This window comes from Balaenoptera ricei, chromosome 11 (genome assembly GCF_028023285.1).
Source record: "Balaenoptera ricei isolate mBalRic1 chromosome 11, mBalRic1.hap2, whole genome shotgun sequence".
Taxonomy (NCBI): Eukaryota; Metazoa; Chordata; class Mammalia; order Artiodactyla; family Balaenopteridae; genus Balaenoptera; species Balaenoptera ricei.
The window spans coordinates 6,109,817-6,130,614 of NC_082649.1; the positions used below are offsets into that span (position 1 = coordinate 6,109,817).

Sequence of the window (20,798 nt, forward strand, 5' to 3'; positions counted from 1 at the left end):
AATTAAATCCGCAGGCCGGAGGTCTGCCGTGCGGCGAGCGAATCGCCTCCGAAGTCCAAGTGTGCACGCCGGGCGCCTGGTCGCCGGGGCGACCGCACGTGGCCTCCGGGTCCCGGCGCACCGCAGGCCGCTGCCTGCGGCCGGCGCAGAAGTTTGGGGCCGGGGGACGGACGGGTTCTGAGCTCCCAGAGGCCCCGAAGGGCGACGACCCCTTCCCCTCCCCCGGTGCGCGGATCGGAGGAGGGGGCGCGGGAGCCGGAGCCGCGGCCTTTTCCGGCTCGGCCCTCGGGGACCGCCCCCTCCTGCTCCACCCCGGCCCTCGCGCCACGTCAGCCGCGAGCGCCCGGCGCGTGCCGCCCCCCGGCCCGGAAGACCCTCAGCCCCTCGCCGGGCGCCCCCAGGCCGCGGCCCCGCGCCCCCCGCGGGGCCCGGGCCCGACCAGCGCCCGCGGAGCCCGAGGCGGGCGGTGCGGCCAGTTACCAGGGCGCGAAGAACATGACGAAGTGCGCGGCGCTGTGGATGCCGTGCGTGAACATGTCGGCCGTGTACAGGTACTTGGCGTGCGGGTCCTCCCCGTCCCCGCCGTCGGCCGCGGGGAGCCCGTCCGCCGCCGCCCCCGGCTCCTGGGCCCAGGCGCCCCCGCGCCCGCCGCCGGCGTCCAGCAGCAGCAGCAACAGCAGCAACAGCAGCAGAGGCGCGGCCGGCGCCAGGGCCCGGGGCCGCGGCGGGAGGAGGCTTCCAGCGCGCGCAGACATCACGGCTGGCTGGGCGCGCTCTCGCCGCGGCCGCCGGTTACCTCCGCGCCGCCCGCCCCGCCCCCCGCCCCCCGCCCCCCGCCCCGGAGAGGCCCCGCCCTCGCCCCGCCCCTCCCGGCGCGCGCCCGCGCCCCGGCGGAGGCTGGGCCCGCGCGCGCACGGAGTGCTGGCTGGGAGCCCGCGGAAGGGGGGGGTCCGGGCCCCCGACAGCCTTCCGTGCCCGGCCTCCAGCACTTCCCGGGACGGCTTGGGTTACTCCCGCGGGGCGCTGCGCCTCCCCAAACCCAGGCTCTGCCCGCTCTGGCCTGGAGCGGGGCTGAGTGTTGGAGCGCCGGGAGGCCACAGAGGGGGATGTCAGCCTCGGTTCATCTCAACGTACACAAAGACCCCTGGGATTTCAGGCAAAAGGAGGAAAGAGCTGCTGTCAGCAGAATTCAGGAAACTGAGCAGAATGGGCGGGGTTTACACCTGAATGAGTCAAATTCTTGGCTGGACCTCAACTGTGATTCTGGGCCTGAGCTCAGGGACGTGATGAAAACCCGCTTAACAAGAGAAACCCTTGCGGGTGTGCCCTGCCCTGCCTTACCTTGAGGGTGAGAAGGAGAAAAGCTCAAAGCGCCTCTTAGACACTAATCCCGCAGGGCTCCTCCTCCAAAGAGGCCTGGCTGGCGTCCTGTGGCGCCCTAACTCCCCAACTGCATCAAGGCTATAAAGACGCGCCTCCCGTGGAAAGACTGCGAGGCTTCCCCGGCTGTGAATCGTGTGAATCGGGCACCTCACAGTTCACATCTGCAGGCGCTCGCCTGATTGCACGTGGTAATTGAAGGTTAGGCCCCGCCCTAGGAATCGGAAGCTAAATCAGGAGACTCATTGGGTGGCTTCCTGGGATCCTGCTTGTCCCTGATTTATCCTCAGTCTGGGAAATCCCAGGCAGTGACTGCTGGCACGGCAGGGGAAGCGCCCAGTGATTCACCTGTCATTACACTGCTCCGGCCACTACTCACCCTTCAACCAAGGTTTGCCAAATACCAAGTCATCAATTTCCCCTCAAAACCGATTCTCCCAACCAGTTACACTCAACACATGGGAATCGTCTCCCAATTACTCCCTCCTTTCCCTTATCTCCAACAATTCAAGCCAAATACCATTTCTTTCCACCATTCTCAGTGCTCATACCCTGATCAGACCTTAATCCTGGCCTGTGCAGTAGCCTTCTAACGGCCTCTTTCATTCACGAGGCTGGAAAGTTCACTTTCCCAAAGCCTGCCTTTGACCATGACAGTTTGCTGTGAACACCCTCCCCCAGCCCCCACCTACAGGGTAAAACACAGAGTCCCCAGACTGCCGCTCAAGGCCCTTAGCTATGTGATTCCACGTGCTCTGTCCCGTGAAACTCACTCACCACTGGAAGCCCAGGGATCCTCTCCAAAAATCCAGTATTAGCCAGACTCCCATCCCAATGTGCCTCCAACCTCAGACCTCCCAACTCTTCCACCAAAGCATTAGCACACATTCTTAGCGTATCAGCTACTTTCCTTATCTTAATACAAACATGGAAACACGGGAGCCCTCGCAAGTGTTAGATATTTGCCTTTCACACCTTGACTCCCTCCGAGTTGGGAAGAAAAGCTGGGCTTCCTTGCTCGCATCGCTCCTTCCACACCCTCTCTCCTCCTTCCTCCAGCAAACCACCAGCTCCCTTTCCACGGATGCCATTGAACAGGGCACCCACTGCTCTTCCGGTTCCGGTCATCCACCCACTTCTAGCATCTAACTTCTTCCGGGTCGCTCCCCACTCCCCGTTCACTGAAGATTTTGGTTCCTGTCTCACAGTATTCCTGGCCACCTCTTTCCTGTTTTCATTCTCACTCTATACTTAACACCTGGCCAGGGTCTCTCATCAGGCCTGAGAGGTGGTTGTTTCCCACTCTGTTTTCTTCAGCATCCAGGTGGATGACCCATCTCTCTGTCCCCCAGTGACTCCCTCCCCAAGGGAAACCCCAGAACTTGTCATCACCTAAATCTGCACTGTCCCCAAAATCTGCATTAGAGATATCCCACTCCGCCCAACCCCTCCGGTACTTAGAGTTCACTCACCCAGGGTCCCCTCGTTCTCCATCCCGACCCCCTTCTCACAGTCTCCTGAGAAGCCAGCCGGCCGCTTTGTTTTCCCCGCCTCCTGATTAGATCCCATAGATTCTCGTCCTATACTTAACACCTGGCCAGGCCTGAGAGGTGGTTAAGTTTCCCACTCCGTGCAATACTTCCAGACCTCTACCCCCTCCGCTCCCCTGTCCACCCTCCTTCAGTCGCCATTCCTCTCAGCTGTCAATACTTCTTGCAGAAAATTGAAGCCAAAAGCAGGAACTCCCTCATCTTTGCACCACCAAATCTACACAGTCCTGCACGGGTCCCTTTCCCTTTTTCCCTCTCGTTACAAGAAGGAAGGAAGTCTCCCCGCTCCGAGCCAAGGCCAGTCCTCCGCAGCGCTCCGCAGCCCATACATGTTGGCTGAGTGTTACCTTATAGGACAAACGAGACTTTGCAGGTGTAATTAATAAGGATCTTGAGGTGGGGAGGTTATTCTGGAATACCTAGGTTGGCCCGAAATGTAATCACAGGAGAGAGGCAGAGGGAAACTTGACCAGAGCAGAGACAGATTTGCAGACAGAGGAGTAGATGATGTGACCAGAGCAGAGACAGATTCGAAGACCCTCCCCTGCTGGCTTTGAAGATGGAGGGAGCGGCAATGAACGAAGGAATCAGCTCTAGAAGCCGGAAAAGCAAGAAACAGAGTGTCCCCTAGAGCCTCCAGAGCGACCTTTGACCCTACTGACAATTTGACTTTAGTCCAGTGACACTGATTTGGACTTCTGACCTCCAGGCTGTAAGAGGAGAAGCGTGTGTTGTTTTATGCCCCCAGGTTCATGGTAGTTTGTTAGAGCAGCCAAAAACCCGGCACCCACCCCCCTCACCTGCTCCCGCCTTGGCCCCACAGCAGTCTTCTCTTGCCTGCGTTAATTACCAACCACTCCCTCTCTGTTGCATCATTCCCACCCACGGCTAAACATACTTAAGTGTTTCCTAACTTAAAAGTAGAAAACATCCCTTGCCCTCATGACCCCCCAGCTACTATCCCAATTCCTTAGTTTTCCTTCATAGCAAAATCTTTCCAGAACTATCCACACATCACTGTAAGTTCATTTTTCAGCCCATGCCCCCCTGGCTTCCACACCCACCATACACCAAAGTCACCAAAGATGTCCACGCTGGCAAATCCGAGGAAGCCTATGCTCTTTCATCTTACTGGGCTTCCTGGCAGCTTCCGGACAACCAGCACTGGCTGTGTCTGGATCCACATCTGGACCAACACATCCCTGCTGCACCTCCCGCCCCATGCATCTCTCCTCAAGCCCCTCAGCCCAGCCCCAAGATGCCAGCTTCTCAGCCTCCAGCCCACTTGTCCTGTCCTCTCTCTCCACTCACTCCCTAGCTGATCTCATTCACAGGCCTGGCGAGAGACACACCTGCAAGCCGATGACACCAACATTTCTGTTACGAGCCGAGACCTTTCTCTGAGCGCTCACTGTCTATTTGATCTCACCACCAGCCTATCTTACAGGCTGAGCCCAAACCCCACACGTGGGATTCCCCGTAATGCACTTGGCCTTCGGTTTCTCCAGAGTTTCTCCAAACTTTCTTCAGAAAACGGTACTTCCCTGCTGTTGGCTCAAACCAGAAACCCAGTTTGCACACGTTGCTCCCGTTTTCCTATTGCTGGTCTCAGCCCCACTGCAGCCCCCAGGTCACATCAGTAGGCTTGTCATTTCCATTTCTGAAACACAGCTCCAGTCGACCTCCCCCTCCCCACTACCCCACGGCCCTTATCTCATCTACGGGAGTCTCCGGATCGTTAGGTTCCAGAGTCCCTCCAATCTGTCCACACAGCTTCTACAAATGAATCATACTACTCTTTCACTTAATTCCCTTCAGTGGCTTCCTTTTCTCTTAGAATAAAATCCCAACTCTTTGCTTCGGCTTTCAAGGGCCTTCAGGAAAGATGCCATCTCATCCAGTACCCCGTGCCCTCTGCTGCCCCGGCTTCTAGCTGTTGGATTATTCCTAATCCCCTCCGACACTTCCTGCCTCCGCACTTGCAAGGCTCGAGCTTGGTCCCTCTGTCATCTTTTCTGGTTGACTGGCCTCGTGGTGCACTCAGGTCTCTTGACCCCAGATCACCTCCGGGGGGGGGGGGGACACCTCCCCGCCCACCCCGAGCATCCCTCTGGAGCCACTGCCCTCTGCTTACCGCACTCTCTCCACCACCTCCGAGTTTAGTTCCCACGTGGCCCTTTTCACAGTTTGATGTCATTTTGTTGCGGATTTATGTGTTCACTTGGTTGCCTGGCCCTCTTCTCCATCAGTAAGCTTTACGGCTATATCCGTCACGTTCACCACTCTCTTCTCCCTGAAACCCACACGCCTGGCACGTAGAGCCCATCTTTCTACCTCTTTCCACCCATCTCTCTCTCCCAGGCTCCACTAAGACTAAATAATGTACTCTTTTTCCAGACCGACTTCAAGCTCCCTCTGCCTGGAATGACTCTCCTCTTCTCTGAGCCCGTCACAGGCCTGCCTTTCTTGCACGACCCAGTATCCCCGGCTGGCTGTGCTCGGTCCTTCCTCTGAATTCCCAGGCCCCGCTTGGAACGTACATGCCACGTGACAGGGCAGCAGCCAGGAGCTCCCCTACTTAGATCCCCACCTCTGAGCAGCCTGCCTTCTAGCTCAAGAAAGCCTAAGAGTGGGGAAACTGAATTTTTATAACAACGAAGAAAATACAGTTATCTCCGGGGAGACTTTTTTCAGGGGTTAGCCCTCACCTCTACTACGCTCTCCTAATATCTGTCCTTTCTCTCTGGATCCCCGAACAGAACGGTAACTATGTGTTTGTGTAGTTTTTTGTGTAGTGTCAGGTTTCCCCTCTAGTCTCTATGGGGTGAGATGTGAACACGATGTCTGGTGCAGGCACTTAATACATGTTTGTTGAATGAATGAACGAAATTCCCATTTGTTTTCCCTCAGATGATGGCTTCCTTGAGAAAGAATCCTCACAATCATAGCCTGGTCCCAAACAAATAAGACAACAGGCAGGGGAGTCAGTGTTACCACCATTAACAAATAGTGTTGATACACTGCCCTCTTCCTGTAAATCTGCAGCCTTCCAAGAGCTCCAGTGGGAGGAATTGCTGCTGACAGCGGAAAACTACAGTTTCTGTCTTCCACCTGCTGAGAGTGAAATGAACCCCCAATGTGTTGCCACTTTGGGAAGAGGACCCCACAGAACATTCTCTTAATATGGAAACTGAAATGCCACCATTTGAACCCCTCTAACAGGTGCATCCTGAGTTATTATTATTGGGCTACAAATGCTACTTTTAGGCAGGTACTGAAAGCACTGACATCCTCTTGTTCTAACTGTTGGTCAGAACATCCTGCAAGGTGCATCTAAAGAAGAAGAGAAACCGTAGTTTTCTCAAGGAGCTTTTGTGATGGTTCAGATGTGAGTGTTGAGGAAGAGGGCAGAGCTGAAGGATTGCTCTCAACAGAGAAAGTCCAAAGAAAAAGACTGAAGGTCCTGGGCAAAGAGTGAGGCAAGTGAAAATGAGAACGTTGGCTTTTTTTTTTTTTTAATCATTCCTTTTTTAATTAAAGTATGGTTGATTTACACTGTTTCAGGTGTACAGCAAAGTGACTCAGTTTCATATATATAATGTCAGATTCTTTTCCATTTTAGGTTATTACAAGGTACTGAATATAGTTCCCTGTGCTACACAGTATGTCCTTGTTGTTTATCTATTGATATTTTACATATAGTAGTTTGTATCTGCTAGTTTGTATCTTCTAACCCCCAACTCCTAATTTATCCCTTCCCCCACCTTTCCCCTTTGGTAGCCATAGTTTGTTTTTTAAGTCTGTGAATCCGTCTCTGTTCTGTAAATAAGTTCATTTTTATCATTTTTTTTTAAGATACCACATATAAGTGATATCATATGATATTTGTCTTTCTCTGTCTGACTTACTTCACTTAGTATGATCATCTCTAGGCCCATCCATGTTGCTGCAGATGGCATTATTTCATTCTTTTTTTATGGCTGAGTAGTATTCCACTATATAAATATACCAAATCTCTATCCATTCATCTGTCGATGGACACTTAGGTTGCTTCTATTTCTTGGCTATTGTGAATGGTGCTGCAGTGAACGTTGGGGTTCATGTACCTTTTCAAGTTAGAGTTTTCATCTTTTCCGGATGTATGCCCAGGAGTGGGATTGCAGGATCCTATGGTAGCTCTATTTTTAGTTTTTTGAGGAACCTCCATACTGTTCTCCATAGTGGTTGCACCAATTTACATTCCCACCAACAGTGCAGGATGGTTCCCTTCTCTCCACACCCTCTCCAGCATTTGTTATTTGTAGACTTTTTGATGATGGCCGTTCTGACTGGTGTGAGAGAACACTGGCTTTCATCAGTGAGAAGGGCTTTCAGCAGGAACACAACATGCTCTGACTTCCTCTGCACACAGCGTTGCTCTGAGAGCTGGGCTGAGGAATGGAAAGGGGGCGAGGGCGGACATACGCAGACCAGTTAGGGAGCTGTTACAACAATCCCAGCTGGAGATGCTGGTGACTCACACCAGGGTGGAGGCCGGAGGGTGATGAGAAGTAGTCAGATTCTAGATCTGTTTTGGTGTAAATGCCAGCAGGATTTTCTTGTTGAGCAGAGGAGGGCTGTGAGAGAAAGACGGGAGTGGTGGATGACTGAGATTTTTAGACAAAGCAACTGGGAGGGTTGAGGTGTCATTCACTTCAATGGGAAACAGGATTGGGAGGAAAAAGTCACTCAACAGTGAACATATTGCATTGGAGAAGTCAGCAGATACATAGGCTAGGCAGCTGGATATGCAGGTTCAGGGGAGAGATGGGGCCAGAGATAAAATTGAGAGTCATCAGCATGTAAGATGGTACTTACAGCCCTGAGATGGGATTAGTCACCATGGGAGCGAGTATAGAGAAGAGCAGAGGGTCTGAGAGCAGGCTGAGCCCTGTGGCACCTCACTGTTAAGAAGACCAGCCAATGAGGAGGAACAGGAAAAAGAGACAGACAAGGAGCAGCCGGGAAGGCAGGAGGACAGCCTGCTAACTGTTGGCCTGAAGGCCAGGAGCAAAGAGGAGGGAGCGAGCAGCTGCTTCGTATCTGCTGACTTGTCTTGGTTTGCCCTGGACCATCCCAGCTGATACTGCTGGACTGGGTTTAATCATTGCTACAACCCTATTCACTCTCAAATGTGCCCCAGTTCGGATGACAAGTGACAGGTCCTCCTACTGATAGGTCAGGTGTGATGAGAATGCACGCTTACCCCTGGATTTGGCAGTGTGTACGTCACCGGGGGCCTTGAGCGTGGTAGTCTGGGCGGAGAGGTGGCAGCAAAGTCTGGTTGGAGTGGCTTCGAGGGGTCGGGAAGGGAGGAAACGGGGACAATGGGTGCAAACAGCACGTTCAAAAACTTCTCTTGTAAAGAAAAGGAAAGGCACACACGGTAGCTGGAGGGGAGAATGCGGCCAAGAGGGTTTTGATTTTTTTAACCTGAAAGAAGAATCAGCCTGTTTCTAAGCTGATGGGGACGATCCAGAAAAGAAGGCAACATTGATGCTGTAGGAGAGAGAAGGGAGAATTTGGGGGGCAGTGTCCCTGAGTGAGTGTGGGGGGATGTTACTAGGTGCACAGGAGGAGAGGTTGGCTGGCCCAAGGAGTACGAACCGTTGTCTGTAAGAAGAGAAGGGCTGCACAGGGGGTGAACACTGATCTGGAGAGGTGCGTGGGCGTGCTTGGTGGTGAGAGCTTGTATCTGTTCTCTTTTTTTTTTTTTTGGAGAGAATTAAATTTTATTTTATTTTTCTATACAGCAGGTTCTTATTAGTTATCCATTTTATACATATTAGTGTCTACATGTCAGTCCTAGTCTCCCAATGCATCCCACCACCACCGCCCCTCCCCCCTCCCTTGTATCTGTTCTCTTCTGGTGGCTTCCATTTTGTCACCGTAATGGGAGCCAGTATCGTGAGCTGAGGCTGAAGATGGAGGAAGAAGTACTGGAGTTTGGAGAGGGAAGAGGAAGTCTGAGGTCTAGAAAAGCAGGGGAGAGTGACGGACCAGCGCGGTTTGGCATGACTGCCTGCTGGCCTGGGCACCCACCTGAAGCCAATGGGACGCACCTGGGCTTCCTCCAGGTCTGTTCCCCTGTGCGGAGCAGCCACAGAGCAGACGAGGAGTTGGGTTTCGCCAAGGGAGGGAGCAAAGAAATGAGGCAGCAGAGTGAGAGCGTATGTAGGGGAGAAATGACAGTACTTGACTATGGAATTGAAGCAGGCTAAATTAATCAAACAGTTATCCTACGAAGTTGTAATAGTCACGTCTACCTCTAATGCACAAGTCCGTTACATCTTTGATAAGTTGATAGGTTCCAGTAGGTCACGTGTCAGTTTATCGGCAAGTCATATTCCACGCCTCCTAGCTCAGGCCACCACCGCTTCCTGCCTGGATTGTCTTTCTAGTATCTTGGCTATTATGACCAGTTCCATGTATTCCCATCCAAACCATGTGCAACTACTTTTGCCAAGATCATCTTGAGATAACAGGTTTAGTATGTCACTTCTTTGCCCCCAAGAAAGAACAGCTCTATTATTTCTTATTACATCGAATCACAAATCCCCTGCACGGCTTTCATAGCTCCCTCTGCTTTCGCAAACTTGTTTCTTATACTGTGTAACTCTGCTCCAGAAAGGCTGGTTTCCTGATTGCCCCGGCCAGATGTTGCTCATCCTATGCTTTCCGAATGAAATGCTCTCTCTGCTTTTCAAAATTCTACCGCTATATATACTACACTGTGATAGTGGTAGGTACAAGAAAGGAGTGGGATTGGTGTAGGACTGGAGTGAGCTCTGTGTGTGAATACATATATACATAAGTATGTGGGTGTATATATATATAATATTTTTCATCTGAATTTTTTTTCAGTAAGCACGTTATTAAAAAAGTTATATCACTTTTATACTCTGTAATTGAAAAAAACTTTAAATTTAATTTTAATGAATGAAATTATTGCAATTTGACAATAGGTATTTTAAATTTAAATAAGTACATGCATACCCCTTGACCCAGCAACAGGTTGAGGGCCTTATCTTTGGGAGATAACTTCACAAGTTAACTGCAGCATTGTTTATAATAGAAAACTATCGGAAACAACCCAATATCCCTTAGGAGAGGACTGGGTTTTAAAAAATGGTATATTCAGACCATTTACAATATGCACGGCAGTTGCATTTTAGTGGTGAATGGTGCAGCCTCCGCATCGGACTGCTTAAGTTTGAATTTCAGTTCTCGCCCTTCTGGCTATGTGATTTTGGATAATTTAAATGTCTGTGCTTAAGTTCCTTCATCTGTTCAATGCGGACTATAATAATATCTACCTTATAGATTTGTTGAAAGAAAGTGACGAGTTATTACTTGTAAAGCATTTCAAACCATGCCTGATTCCACCTCAGACGGGGAAAGCAGGAGGAAGTATTGCCTCACTCTAACAGTGGGGAAAAAAAATCCAGAAAAATGGCAACATTTTAACTTTCATGAACTTATCAGAGAGCCGAGGCCACAGCGCAAAAAAAGTATCCTTAAATGCAAGGAAAGTCAGGCCCCTCCAAGGAAAAATGGGACACAAGTACTGACTCATGTACGGCAGAGCACAGGAGGAAGAGATGCTGGGACCATACACATGAGTAAGAAGAATTCAGCTAGATTTTAAAATGGGTTGCATAGGGCCAAGTGTGGGCTAGCAGTAGAGTACAGAACCCCTGAGAGCACAGACACAGAGGGAGTTTGCACTCACATTCAGGGTCTTTTACAGGGACCTCCACTGAATGCTCACAAGAAAGATCAGGAGCAGAGCAGGAGACCAAGAGAAACTCCTTTGATTGTGTAGACCTTGAAAATGGGAGTGGCTGCTTTTATAGGAAAGGCACAAAACTCTGATTGGACCCTACTCCCCTATTAAAAAACAAAAAAAAGTTTTAGTTTGCTGGGACACTGGTAAGCTGGGGCGGCTGGGGAAAAGTTAAAAAAAAAAAAAAAAAAGGAAAAAGAAAAAAAAGGAACATCCTTTACCCCTGGAGAAGGAGCAGGAAACAATTCTTGGTTCGGGACTGAATAGAAGTCTCCTCCATCCAGGGCAGGGGCAGGGAACTACCCCATGCAAGACTCACCACAGATACAAGGCAGTTTGGCTATCATGGGAAAAGGAGCGGGATTGCTGTGAAAGCCCCACCCCTAAGACCCAGGCAGAGAGGATCAGCCTAAGATTGAAGCTGGACCAGGACAACCTTCCCTATCCCCACCACAGGGCTAGCAAGCACCAAGTGATACGCAAGAACGGTCTACTTCTGGAAAGGGGGCAGGAGCATGAAGAGAGACCTTCCCCTCTTTGGCACAGGTACACAGGGAAGACTGGAGGTTGAGGGTAGAGCAGGAACATTGAGAAAGACCCTCTGGAACCCCAGCCCCTAAGCACAAGCTTATGCTAGAGGAATTGAAGCCAGTTTTCATGGAAGGGAACCATAACAACCAGAAAACTCAAACCCACTTCAACTCCTTAACGTATTTACTCAACACCCACACTGAAGGTCTAACCGAAGAGGCATGCCCACTTACATGTGTAAATACTATTTACCTCAGTGCCGATTGGTCTATACATGATGTCTAACGTTCAATCAAATATTAAAGGCATACACACAAAACAAAATTTTTAAAAAAAGCAAAACCAAAGTCAAGAGACAAAGCAATCAACACAACCAGATTCAGAGGTAACCCGTGTATTGGAGCTATCAGACAAGGAATTTAAAATAACTATAATTCATATGTTAGACACTTAGGGGAAAAAAGCATATAACATGCATAAAGAGATGGGAAACTTCAGCAGAGGAGTGGGAGCGAGAAGAGAAAGTTAAATGGAAATATTAGGGGAAAGAAAACTGTGGTACTGTAGATGAAAAATGCCTTCAACAGGCTCTTCAGCAGACTTGAGAGCTGAGAAAAGAATCAATAAACTTGAAAATACGTTAATAGAAATTACCCAAACTGAAACACACACAAAAAAAAGAGTGAAAAATAAAAACATAACAGAGCTTTGAGAGCTGGAAAAAGAAGTAACAATGGGTAATTAGTTCCCCATTGAGAGAGATAACTATGCAGAAAAAAATATTTTAAATGAAATTTTCAAAATGAATGAAATACATCAAACCACAGATCCAGAGAAACCTAAGCATGAAAGTATGAAACAAACAAACAAATAACAACTACAAATACACCTAGACATATCATATTTAATGGGCAGTTTTAAAAACTACATGCATCGTATTGTCCCATTTGTAAAAACCAAATGGATTTGTTTCCTGGAAAAATGATCATCAGAACATTTATAATGATTATTTGTGTATAATGGGAGCTCAGGAGAGTTTTTGTGCCCGCTCTGTACTTTATATTTTCTTTGATTTGAAGATAAGTAATAAAGCTATTTTCACTGACAGAAATCTGCCTACTTTTTTGAATAGGGGAGTTTATCCCATTTACATTTATTTTCACAAAGAATATGTTCTGATTTTTTTTCTTTTACATTATGTAAATTTTTGCCCTCTGTTTGTTTAAAGCTAGTTTATAGTTTGGGTATCATTTGTCTTTAACATATTTGAAAAAAAAAGTATATATATATATATATACACACACACACACATACACACACACATACATATACATACTTGTTTACCAATTCCAAGGATAAAACATCCCAAAGGTTAAGAATTTTATTAAATGTTGCTGAACCATATGATGCAATAGGCTTTTTATTTTCTGTCACCTATTCTCCTTCCCTATTTATACTAGATTTTAGACATTTATTTTCAGGTTATTATTTTATGTTACATAAATGTATATGTAGACTTTTGATATACACTCATTAAGATTTGATTCTATGGTACTTAATTTAAATGTTCACTGTGGTCCTCAACTGTGATTCACTGTTGGGGGAGGGGGTGCAGTTTACATTTTGATTAATTACTTGGTTTACTAGAGCAGTACTTCTCGAACTTTAACGTGCATATAACTTACATGGAGGTCTTGTTAAAATGCAGATTCTGATTCAGTAGGTCTGACGTGGGGCCTGAGGAGAGCGTCTGCTGCCCAGCAGGGTCCCAGATGATACGACGCTGCTGACTGTGAGCCACACTTTGAGTAGCAAAGGGGCTGCACGTGGACTGCAGGTTTATGAGCCCTTGAATCTCTGAAAATGTGTTCTTCTGTTCTTGACAGGTGACAGACAGAGTGGCGACATAAGGAATTTTGGGTCACAAAGTTTCTCCCTCAGAACTCTAGACATTGACTGCGTCATTGATTTTAGCATCTATATTATTAAAAAAAAATCCTGAGACCAGTTTGTATTTCTTTTTTCTGTTTCTTCCTCCTTTCTTTCTTTCTCTTTCTTTTTCTTTTTCTTTCTTTCTTTCTTTCTTTCTCTCTCTCTTTCTCTTCCTTCCTTTTTCTTTTCTTTCTTTTTTCTTTTTTTGGTATATAATCTTCTCTCATGGCATTAATAGGGTTCTTTACTTTTACATAAATTTCAGAACTTTCACCGGGGTATGTTAAGTGTTTGAATCTCTTCATTTTGCCTAGTACCCAGTGGGCCATTTTAATTGGGAGATTTCAGTCTTTAGGAAGTTTTATATATGTTTAAATATTGTTTTTATTCCATCTGTTCTTGGTATCATCTTCAGAAATACAGTTTTCCGCATATTGGATCTCCACGTATGACCATGAAATCCCCCCAGTTTTTTCCTCTCTTTGTTTTGCATTATATATACATATATTTTTTCTAGCTTGTCTTCTGTATTTACTGAAATAATTTTTGGCAGGGTTGAGTCTGCTCTTTACTGCTTCTAATGCGTTTTGAAACACTGATGTTATCTGCTTAGTTTTAAATCATTTCTTCACACCTCATTTATTTCCCTTTAAGTGCTGCTTACATCTCAACATTATCTTCCACTGTCATGTCATTTTACAGTTCATCTAATTTTATGCAGAGCATTTTTTAATATTATTGAGAGTAAAGAGCAGATGGTATCTGAAATTCATTGGGGTTTTTTGCCACAAATATTTTCCAGAAATGTACACTTTCGCTGAATCTTCCTGGTAGGATTTCATGATAAAGAATCTTTTCATAGACACCACATTGGTTTTATTCTGGCTTACTGACTGTTGCTAATCCAGCGATCCAGTCTGAGGGTAGCAAAGAGCATCTGAGCCACACGCTCTGCGGATGATGGAGTCTGGTCTCTGTAATTCCTCCTCATCTATAGAGAAGCCACTTCGCCTGGCCCCAGGCTTATGGCTGGAACTCCCATGAAAATCTGCCTCTTCAGGCCAATTTTTCTAAACAGCTGTTACTGTGTCAGCAAAGGTTGGCCACCATGCTGGGATGCTGCCAGCAGCCTCTTGTTCAAGGAAGTGGTCCTTTTCCCCTGGGGTCTCCAGCCCAATTTCACCAGGCTGCTTATCACTACAATTACAATCACCTTTGCACTTTGGGAAACTTCCTCTCCAGAGCAGGGAACCACAGCTCTCCACTAATGACAGCAGGCTAGATCTCTGAGTCCTGCACTGACACCGTCAGTGGGGAAGCCCCACAGTCCACACACCCACGGCCTTCACAGGGCGCTTTCCAGGTTAGTCTCACAGCCCCCCCTCCTCTCCAGAGCTCAGCCCTCCAAGCCCAGTGACTCCTGGGGGCCAGCACTTTACCCACTTACTCCCCAGAAGGCCATGCCATACCTTCAGGAGGGGTTTATTTCTGCCATTTTGATGATTTGATTCCTTAGCTTTCTGTGTAAATGGACGCTTTCCCCAATTATATACTTCTTAGATTATTTCTTTAGGAACTGGTGGCGGATGAGTGTTTAGAAATAAATTGTATCCAAAAGCCAAGCCTCTTTACCTGAAAGTCCCTCTTGTAGTCCATTCAGGCTGCTGTGACAGAGTACCAGAGCCTGGGTGGCTTAGAAACAAGAGAAATTTATTTCTCCCAGTTCTGGAGGCTGGTAAGTTCAAAATCAAGATGTCAGTAGATTTGGTGTCTGGTGAGGAGTGCCTGCTTCCTGGTTCATAGACAGCTGTCTTTTCCATGTGTTCTCACATGGCAGAAGGGGGAAGGGAGCTCTCTGGGGTCTCTTTTATAAGGGCACTAATCCCATTCATGAGGGCTCCACCCTCATGACCTAATCAGAACCCAAAGGCCTCACCTGATAGCAGCATCGCATTGGGAGTTAGGCTCTCAACAAATGAAATTTGGGGAGATATGAATACTCAGTCTATAGCAACCTGGGACTTTTTTTTTTTAATGAGAGCATAATTATTTTAGGTGTAGCGATTATAGCAGGGCTTTCTTCCCCTTCTTTTGCTTTTAAACAACATGGTTTTCCTAAAAAGCACTTTCTAAACTTGAAAAATTATGACTTTCATTCCCTTTTGCATCATAGATAAATAGACTGTAAATTAGACACTGCCTTCATGATTAAAGAGAATCTATTCATGAATTTGTTTCCTTTGAATTGAGAAGTTCAAGTGAAAGTTAATGCCCTCACTGTCCAATGAGAGATTCCTCAGCCTTTATTGTATTTTATTTTATGAAAAGCTGATTTAGAAATATTGTAACATTTATTATATGTATGCCAATTCAGAGTGAATTAGCACCCATCTGTGAAAAAAGAACAAAACCTCTCAGTGCTGGTGCATTCAAATGTCTAAAGAATTAGCATCAGTTTATTCCTCTTCAAAGAATGATGCCTCATTCAGTATATCTATTTCATTTAATAAGCAGGTCCAAATTTCCTTTGTTTGACTCAAAATTTCTGACACTTAAGGCAATGAAATTAATTTTAAAGTTGTTGATAAAAACTTGTGTTAACAAGTACATTTTCATCTACTTCTTTGTAAATTTTTAGTAAAATTATATCTCCATAGAAATAAAAATCTCCTTTTAAAGATCTTTAGTCCAAATTTAATTTCTTCTAGATATGTTATTATCTTCTATTTTTTTATTCTTTTTTTTAAATCCTTGTGTGTAAAGAAGACCAAAGTTTAAGACACTTTAATAACTGATTCCATTAAGGCAACAAAATCAGGTCTTCAGTCTCCATGCTTACAAGTAATGGGAGAACCGTGAACCTTTTGACCAACACCAAAAACTAGGTTTTGAATATCTAGTATTTAGTCATTTGTGCCTTCTTGCTCAACTTTACTAAACATGGAAGAATCTACAGCCCCACACACGTAGCAGACGTAATATAAAATAAACCAAATGTAATTCGTGATGGGCAAACCCCAGTGATGTAACTGTAACTTTTCTGCTCCATTAAAACTCCCTTTGCATTTTTCATGAACATAGTGGTGCTATTCCTGTTCTTCCAGCCAAAGCCCAACACCCACAGCAGTATCCTCCCTTTCCTATCAAGGAAGACACCGGGCACCTTGGGGGCGTTGTCTTGCTACGTGCAGTTGGGCAGCTCCCGTCACCAGGGTAGCTGCTCACATCTGTCATGGAGCCTGGAATTTCTGAGTTACGGGGCTGTCTGCCAAAGACTTCCTGGCAAAGTGTTTTTTCTGCAAAACAGACACAATAGCAAGGGACTCATATGGATTTTTAAGAAATGCCCTACACCCTTCTTGTTTTGGAAGAAGTGAAGGAAGAAATCCACTCTTTCCTTAGAAAAGAGTGTTTCCAAAGCAGCTCTAAATTTGGTCCCTGTATAAGACAATAGCTGTTTTTTTAAATGCAAACAAAAAGGCCTAGTGACAGGACTTGACACTAGAGCTCTAAAGCTAAGTCCAAATGGGAGGTCCTTGAGGCGTCCTTCCTAGTCACACCACTGCCGTCCCGTCCTGTCCGGCCAGTAAGCGTGCCTGGGTTTAGCTGGTGAGAGACACAGACTCTCAGGTGCTGTTTGTTATCTATGGGCTGAATCTGCCCCCTCTGCTTCATATGTCAAAGTTCTAATCCCCAGTACCTTGGAATGTGATTGTATTTAAGTTAATGAGAACTTTAAAGAGGTAATTAAGTTAAATGAGGTCATATGGATTGGCCTTGATCTAATATAATTGGCATCCTTATAAGATGAAGAGATTAGGACAGATGCACACAGAGGACAGACCATGTGAGGACACAGGGAGAAGACAACCATCTGCAAACCAGGGAGAGACGCCTCAGAAGACACCAACACTGCTGGCACCTTGATCTTGGACTTCCAGCCTCCAGAACTACGAGAAAACAAACTTCTGCTGTCTAAGCCCCCCCAGTCTGTGGTCCTTTGTTGTGGCGGCCTGAGCAAAGTCAAACACCATCCAAGTCTTCCCTTCACTGGGTGAGACTGAGTCTTAGAATATCCTTCTGTTTCGGAAGGAGACCTGCATCCTGGGAACAGTGACAGCTGCCTAGATGGCTTCTGCCCCTTGGGACACAGCTCCTTTTCTGATTTTCCTCTCTGTGCTTCTTAACACAGCAAAATATGAGACCCATGAGAGGTAAACCAAGCAAAGTCACTAAGAAAGCTCCAGCCACGGTGCCAGCTGTCTGGGAAGGGTGACAGCCTGCACCCCCCGCTGCTCACAGCCCACTCCATCTGTGACTATACAGGCACGTCCCAGGGTTCTCAGGAGGAGCCCTTTTCCCACAAAGTATTGTTAATAGGGAAGAACAAATCTGACTCCATACTGGATCTGTTTCTTTTACTTTGACATTTGTATTCTATTGCTTTTGCTACAAGTTAATCACTAAAGGGATGTTGTCTATAACTTAAAATATACATAGTGGCCCATCTCCTGGAACCCTCCCAGGCTCAGGCCTCCCATGCCTGAGCATTACGCTAGAATACCTTCGCTTAGCTCTCAGCAAACAGCCTGACCAGGTCCACCTGTGAGTGGCTGCAGGAAAGAAGAAATTGCCACATACCCTCCGGCGTCTGGCCGGAGCCAGGATGTATCTGCAACAACTTACCACCTTTTTTACTTTACTTCCTCGCTTCCCCGCTCTTTGTTATTTAAAAGAAACTAGCATCAAACCTGGGCAAGGTGGTTCTTTGGAACACTAGTCCGCCATCGTCTCAGTCTGCTGGCTTCTGAATAAAGTCGCCATTCCTGGCCCCAAAAACTCGTGTCTCAATGTACTGGCCTGTCGTGCAGCGAGCAGTCTGCGCTTGGACTCGGTAACAGTATGGGTGAAGCCGCTGCTTCCATGTGACCACGGAGCAGGCGTTGTCGGTGAGTTAGACAGCTTTTGCCATCAGTGGAATAAAGGACGTGAACCTGCCTTTGGTTCACATTTCAATTCACATTCAGCCATTTCTAATCCTCTCCCATCCATCAACGTAACAGCTGGTCAGCTGAAGCTTATTTCCAACACCAGGAACCTCTTTTGCTTTGCACAGCTAGGTGACAATATCCGATCCCTGCACATTTGTTCTACTTATCCGGTGACATGTCTCTAGATTTGGGATCACTCGTTGTAAAGGGTACTCAGCTTTTCAGATTTCAATAGCAGCACAGTAAATGTTGTCTCCAGAATATGCAGTCATCAGTGATCCCCCCTTATGGTTACCACCTGGTGATAACCCGGTGGGGTAAGTGGCCCCCATTTTGTGGTCTAAGCATGAATTTGCATAGCGGGTAGGCGGTTTCTACTGGGCTGCTGAGGATCACTTCTCCCCAACTCGCAGTGGAACCCTCGCCTGCATGCAGGGGCAAGACCCGTGATGCGAACACCATCAGCTGGGCCCGGCCACTGCACCCAGGTCTGATCTCTCTGGCCTTCTGAGCTCCTGACTACCTGTTGCAGCCATCTCTCTTACATTACATTTTCGATGTTACTTTAAAAAGGCAAATGAATTAATCTGTGCCTTGAGGATTTACCAAGCTCCCAGTAAAATATGTTTTGTTTTCACAGCTGTGCTCCCACGCTTCGATGATGCCATTTCAAGGGAGATAGACTGATGTAATGCTGGTGACAGCACAATTGTCATCCTGCTAAAGAGAAGAGTATTGTGATCTCCATGGAAAAGAAAAGTGAAGCTTTCATCTGCAGGCTCGGATCCCATTAACTGCAATAATCTCAACCTTTGAGCAGGCTGGGAGTGGAAATTACTACAAGCTGCTGAATACAAATGACATCATCTTGCCACCCACAAATCTTAGGAGTTTGACAGCCCAGAAGGTGGCATACGCTCGAAGGAAGACAACTCCAATGAAGTTGACAGGTTCTGTGGATTTGAGAGGAAACATTTTCATAACAGTTATTCTCTTCTCCATGTTCTTTTTTGGTTTTGCAACTGTCAGTACCATGAAATTAGGACCAGGACAACAAGCCATGAGCTTCCCCCAGAGCCATGATCAACGCTCCCTCTGCGAGGAGTTACGAGTTTTAGAGTACATGTGCGATTGTGCGTTAGTCCTTCTGCTATCCCGCTAATCACAGGGACTTTTCAGTGAGGCTGCCAGAACTCAAACATGCCACGTATAGACCAAAGTTGTCAAAGGTCAGAAAGAGGGTGCTTCCTGCCTGCGAATTCTGCAGGTGCTCCCCTGTGTTTGACGGAATGCTGGACACATTTTTCTATGCTCAAATTCTCTTCCATTAAAGGACACACACCTTCTTTACATGTGATTCTGGAAATGCTCTTCTATCCATATTATGGAGCTGTACATGCTGTAATCATAAAAGTGGAAAGAAATCAAAAAGGTACAATTTCAAAGGAACAAATGGCACCAGAACCATAAGGCACCTGGACACAAATGAGGCTTTGGGGGAAAAAAAAATTCCTCTGCTCCCATTTGTTCACTTTCAGGGCTTGGTCTCGTGCATTTAGGATTTAGTGGTAAAAATGATTTTAATTATGTTTTAATCCAACTTATTCTAAAAATTGTTTTGAAAGCTCTTTGGATTTCAAACAATAAAACAGAACAATGAAGGGTTGTGGACCTATATTCAAAGAGAAAAGCAAATAAATTACCTATATTCAAGGAGAAGTTACAAATAACTTCTTTTACATTAAATTTCCTTAACTAATAAAATATTCCTTCACTATCCACTACTTTTTTGCGTGGCTTTACAACCAATGTGTTTTAATATCAACCACCAAAGGGGGAAAAGAAATGGGGCTTTAACATTACCGTTTCAGGTAACGAATTTGGGAACACCAGATCTGGGTGAGACAGCCTGCATGCAACAGCGCCCCCTCTGGTTCGGAAGACTCTTCACTACTGCTTGCCCTAATTCTAAAGGGGTGGTAGCCCTTAAAGCGCATCTCAGAACGCTGGGGAATACTTTGGGAATGCTGATTCCGTAGGGCCTCTTAGATCTCACAGAAAGGTGTCAACAACACAATGTGTTACTTAGAAAGAAAAAGGAATGAAAATGTCAGGACCTAAGACAGTTCTCTCTCAACCTCCCCCAGGCAGTCTGGACCCCTCCTTCCCCCCCCCCCCCCCCCCCCCCCCCGCAGGGTTCCCGGACCCTCACCCATCTCTGCTCTCTGACTATAGTCCTGTTACAGCATTGATTTCAATGTAATTTGCATTAAATTTAAGTGGAAATGCATTCCCCACTATAATTCAAATTCCTTGGGGGCAGCAATCACTTCTTGTTAATCTTGATATTCTCCTCAAAGTACCAATTCAATAAGTGTCTGCTGTATTGAATGATGCCCTCAGGAAAGTTACCAGACCCGAGGTCCTTGCATTTATCCTGACTAAATCTCTAGAAAGAGCCACTATAGTATTTGTTTTATTTATGAGTTTAATATGCACATTCAGGTACGCCATTCCTCATATGAAACCTCTGGGGTCAAGATATATCAGAATTTTTCAGATTGTCAAAACTTAAAATGGTTCTTGACA

General features: G+C 46.7%; 1 protein-coding gene and 2 long non-coding RNA genes across 3 annotated transcripts in view; 2 read left to right on the top strand and 1 right to left on the bottom strand.

Annotated features, from left to right (window-relative positions):
• Positions 1 to 793, bottom strand: part of TXNDC5 (thioredoxin domain containing 5) — a 29,537-nt gene extending 28,744 nt beyond the window's left edge. Inside the window, exon 1 of the mRNA XM_059937881.1 lies at positions 481 to 793. Within this exon, the coding sequence (XP_059793864.1) occupies positions 481 to 755 (275 nt within the window). The 5' untranslated portion in view covers positions 756 to 793. The remainder of the gene's footprint in view (positions 1 to 480) is intronic.
• Positions 455 to 6,488, top strand: LOC132374314 (uncharacterized). Its single transcript, XR_009505635.1, has 3 exons — positions 455 to 551; positions 5,976 to 6,152; positions 6,245 to 6,488. It is a non-coding gene; the product is annotated as an uncharacterized LOC132374314 (long non-coding RNA).
• Positions 6,489 to 18,031: 11,543 nt separating this feature from the next.
• LOC132374315 (uncharacterized) lies at positions 18,032 to 19,986 on the top strand. Its single transcript, XR_009505636.1, has 2 exons — positions 18,032 to 18,167; positions 18,850 to 19,986. It is a non-coding gene; the product is annotated as an uncharacterized LOC132374315 (long non-coding RNA).
• The last annotated feature ends 812 nt before the right edge of the window (positions 19,987 to 20,798 follow it).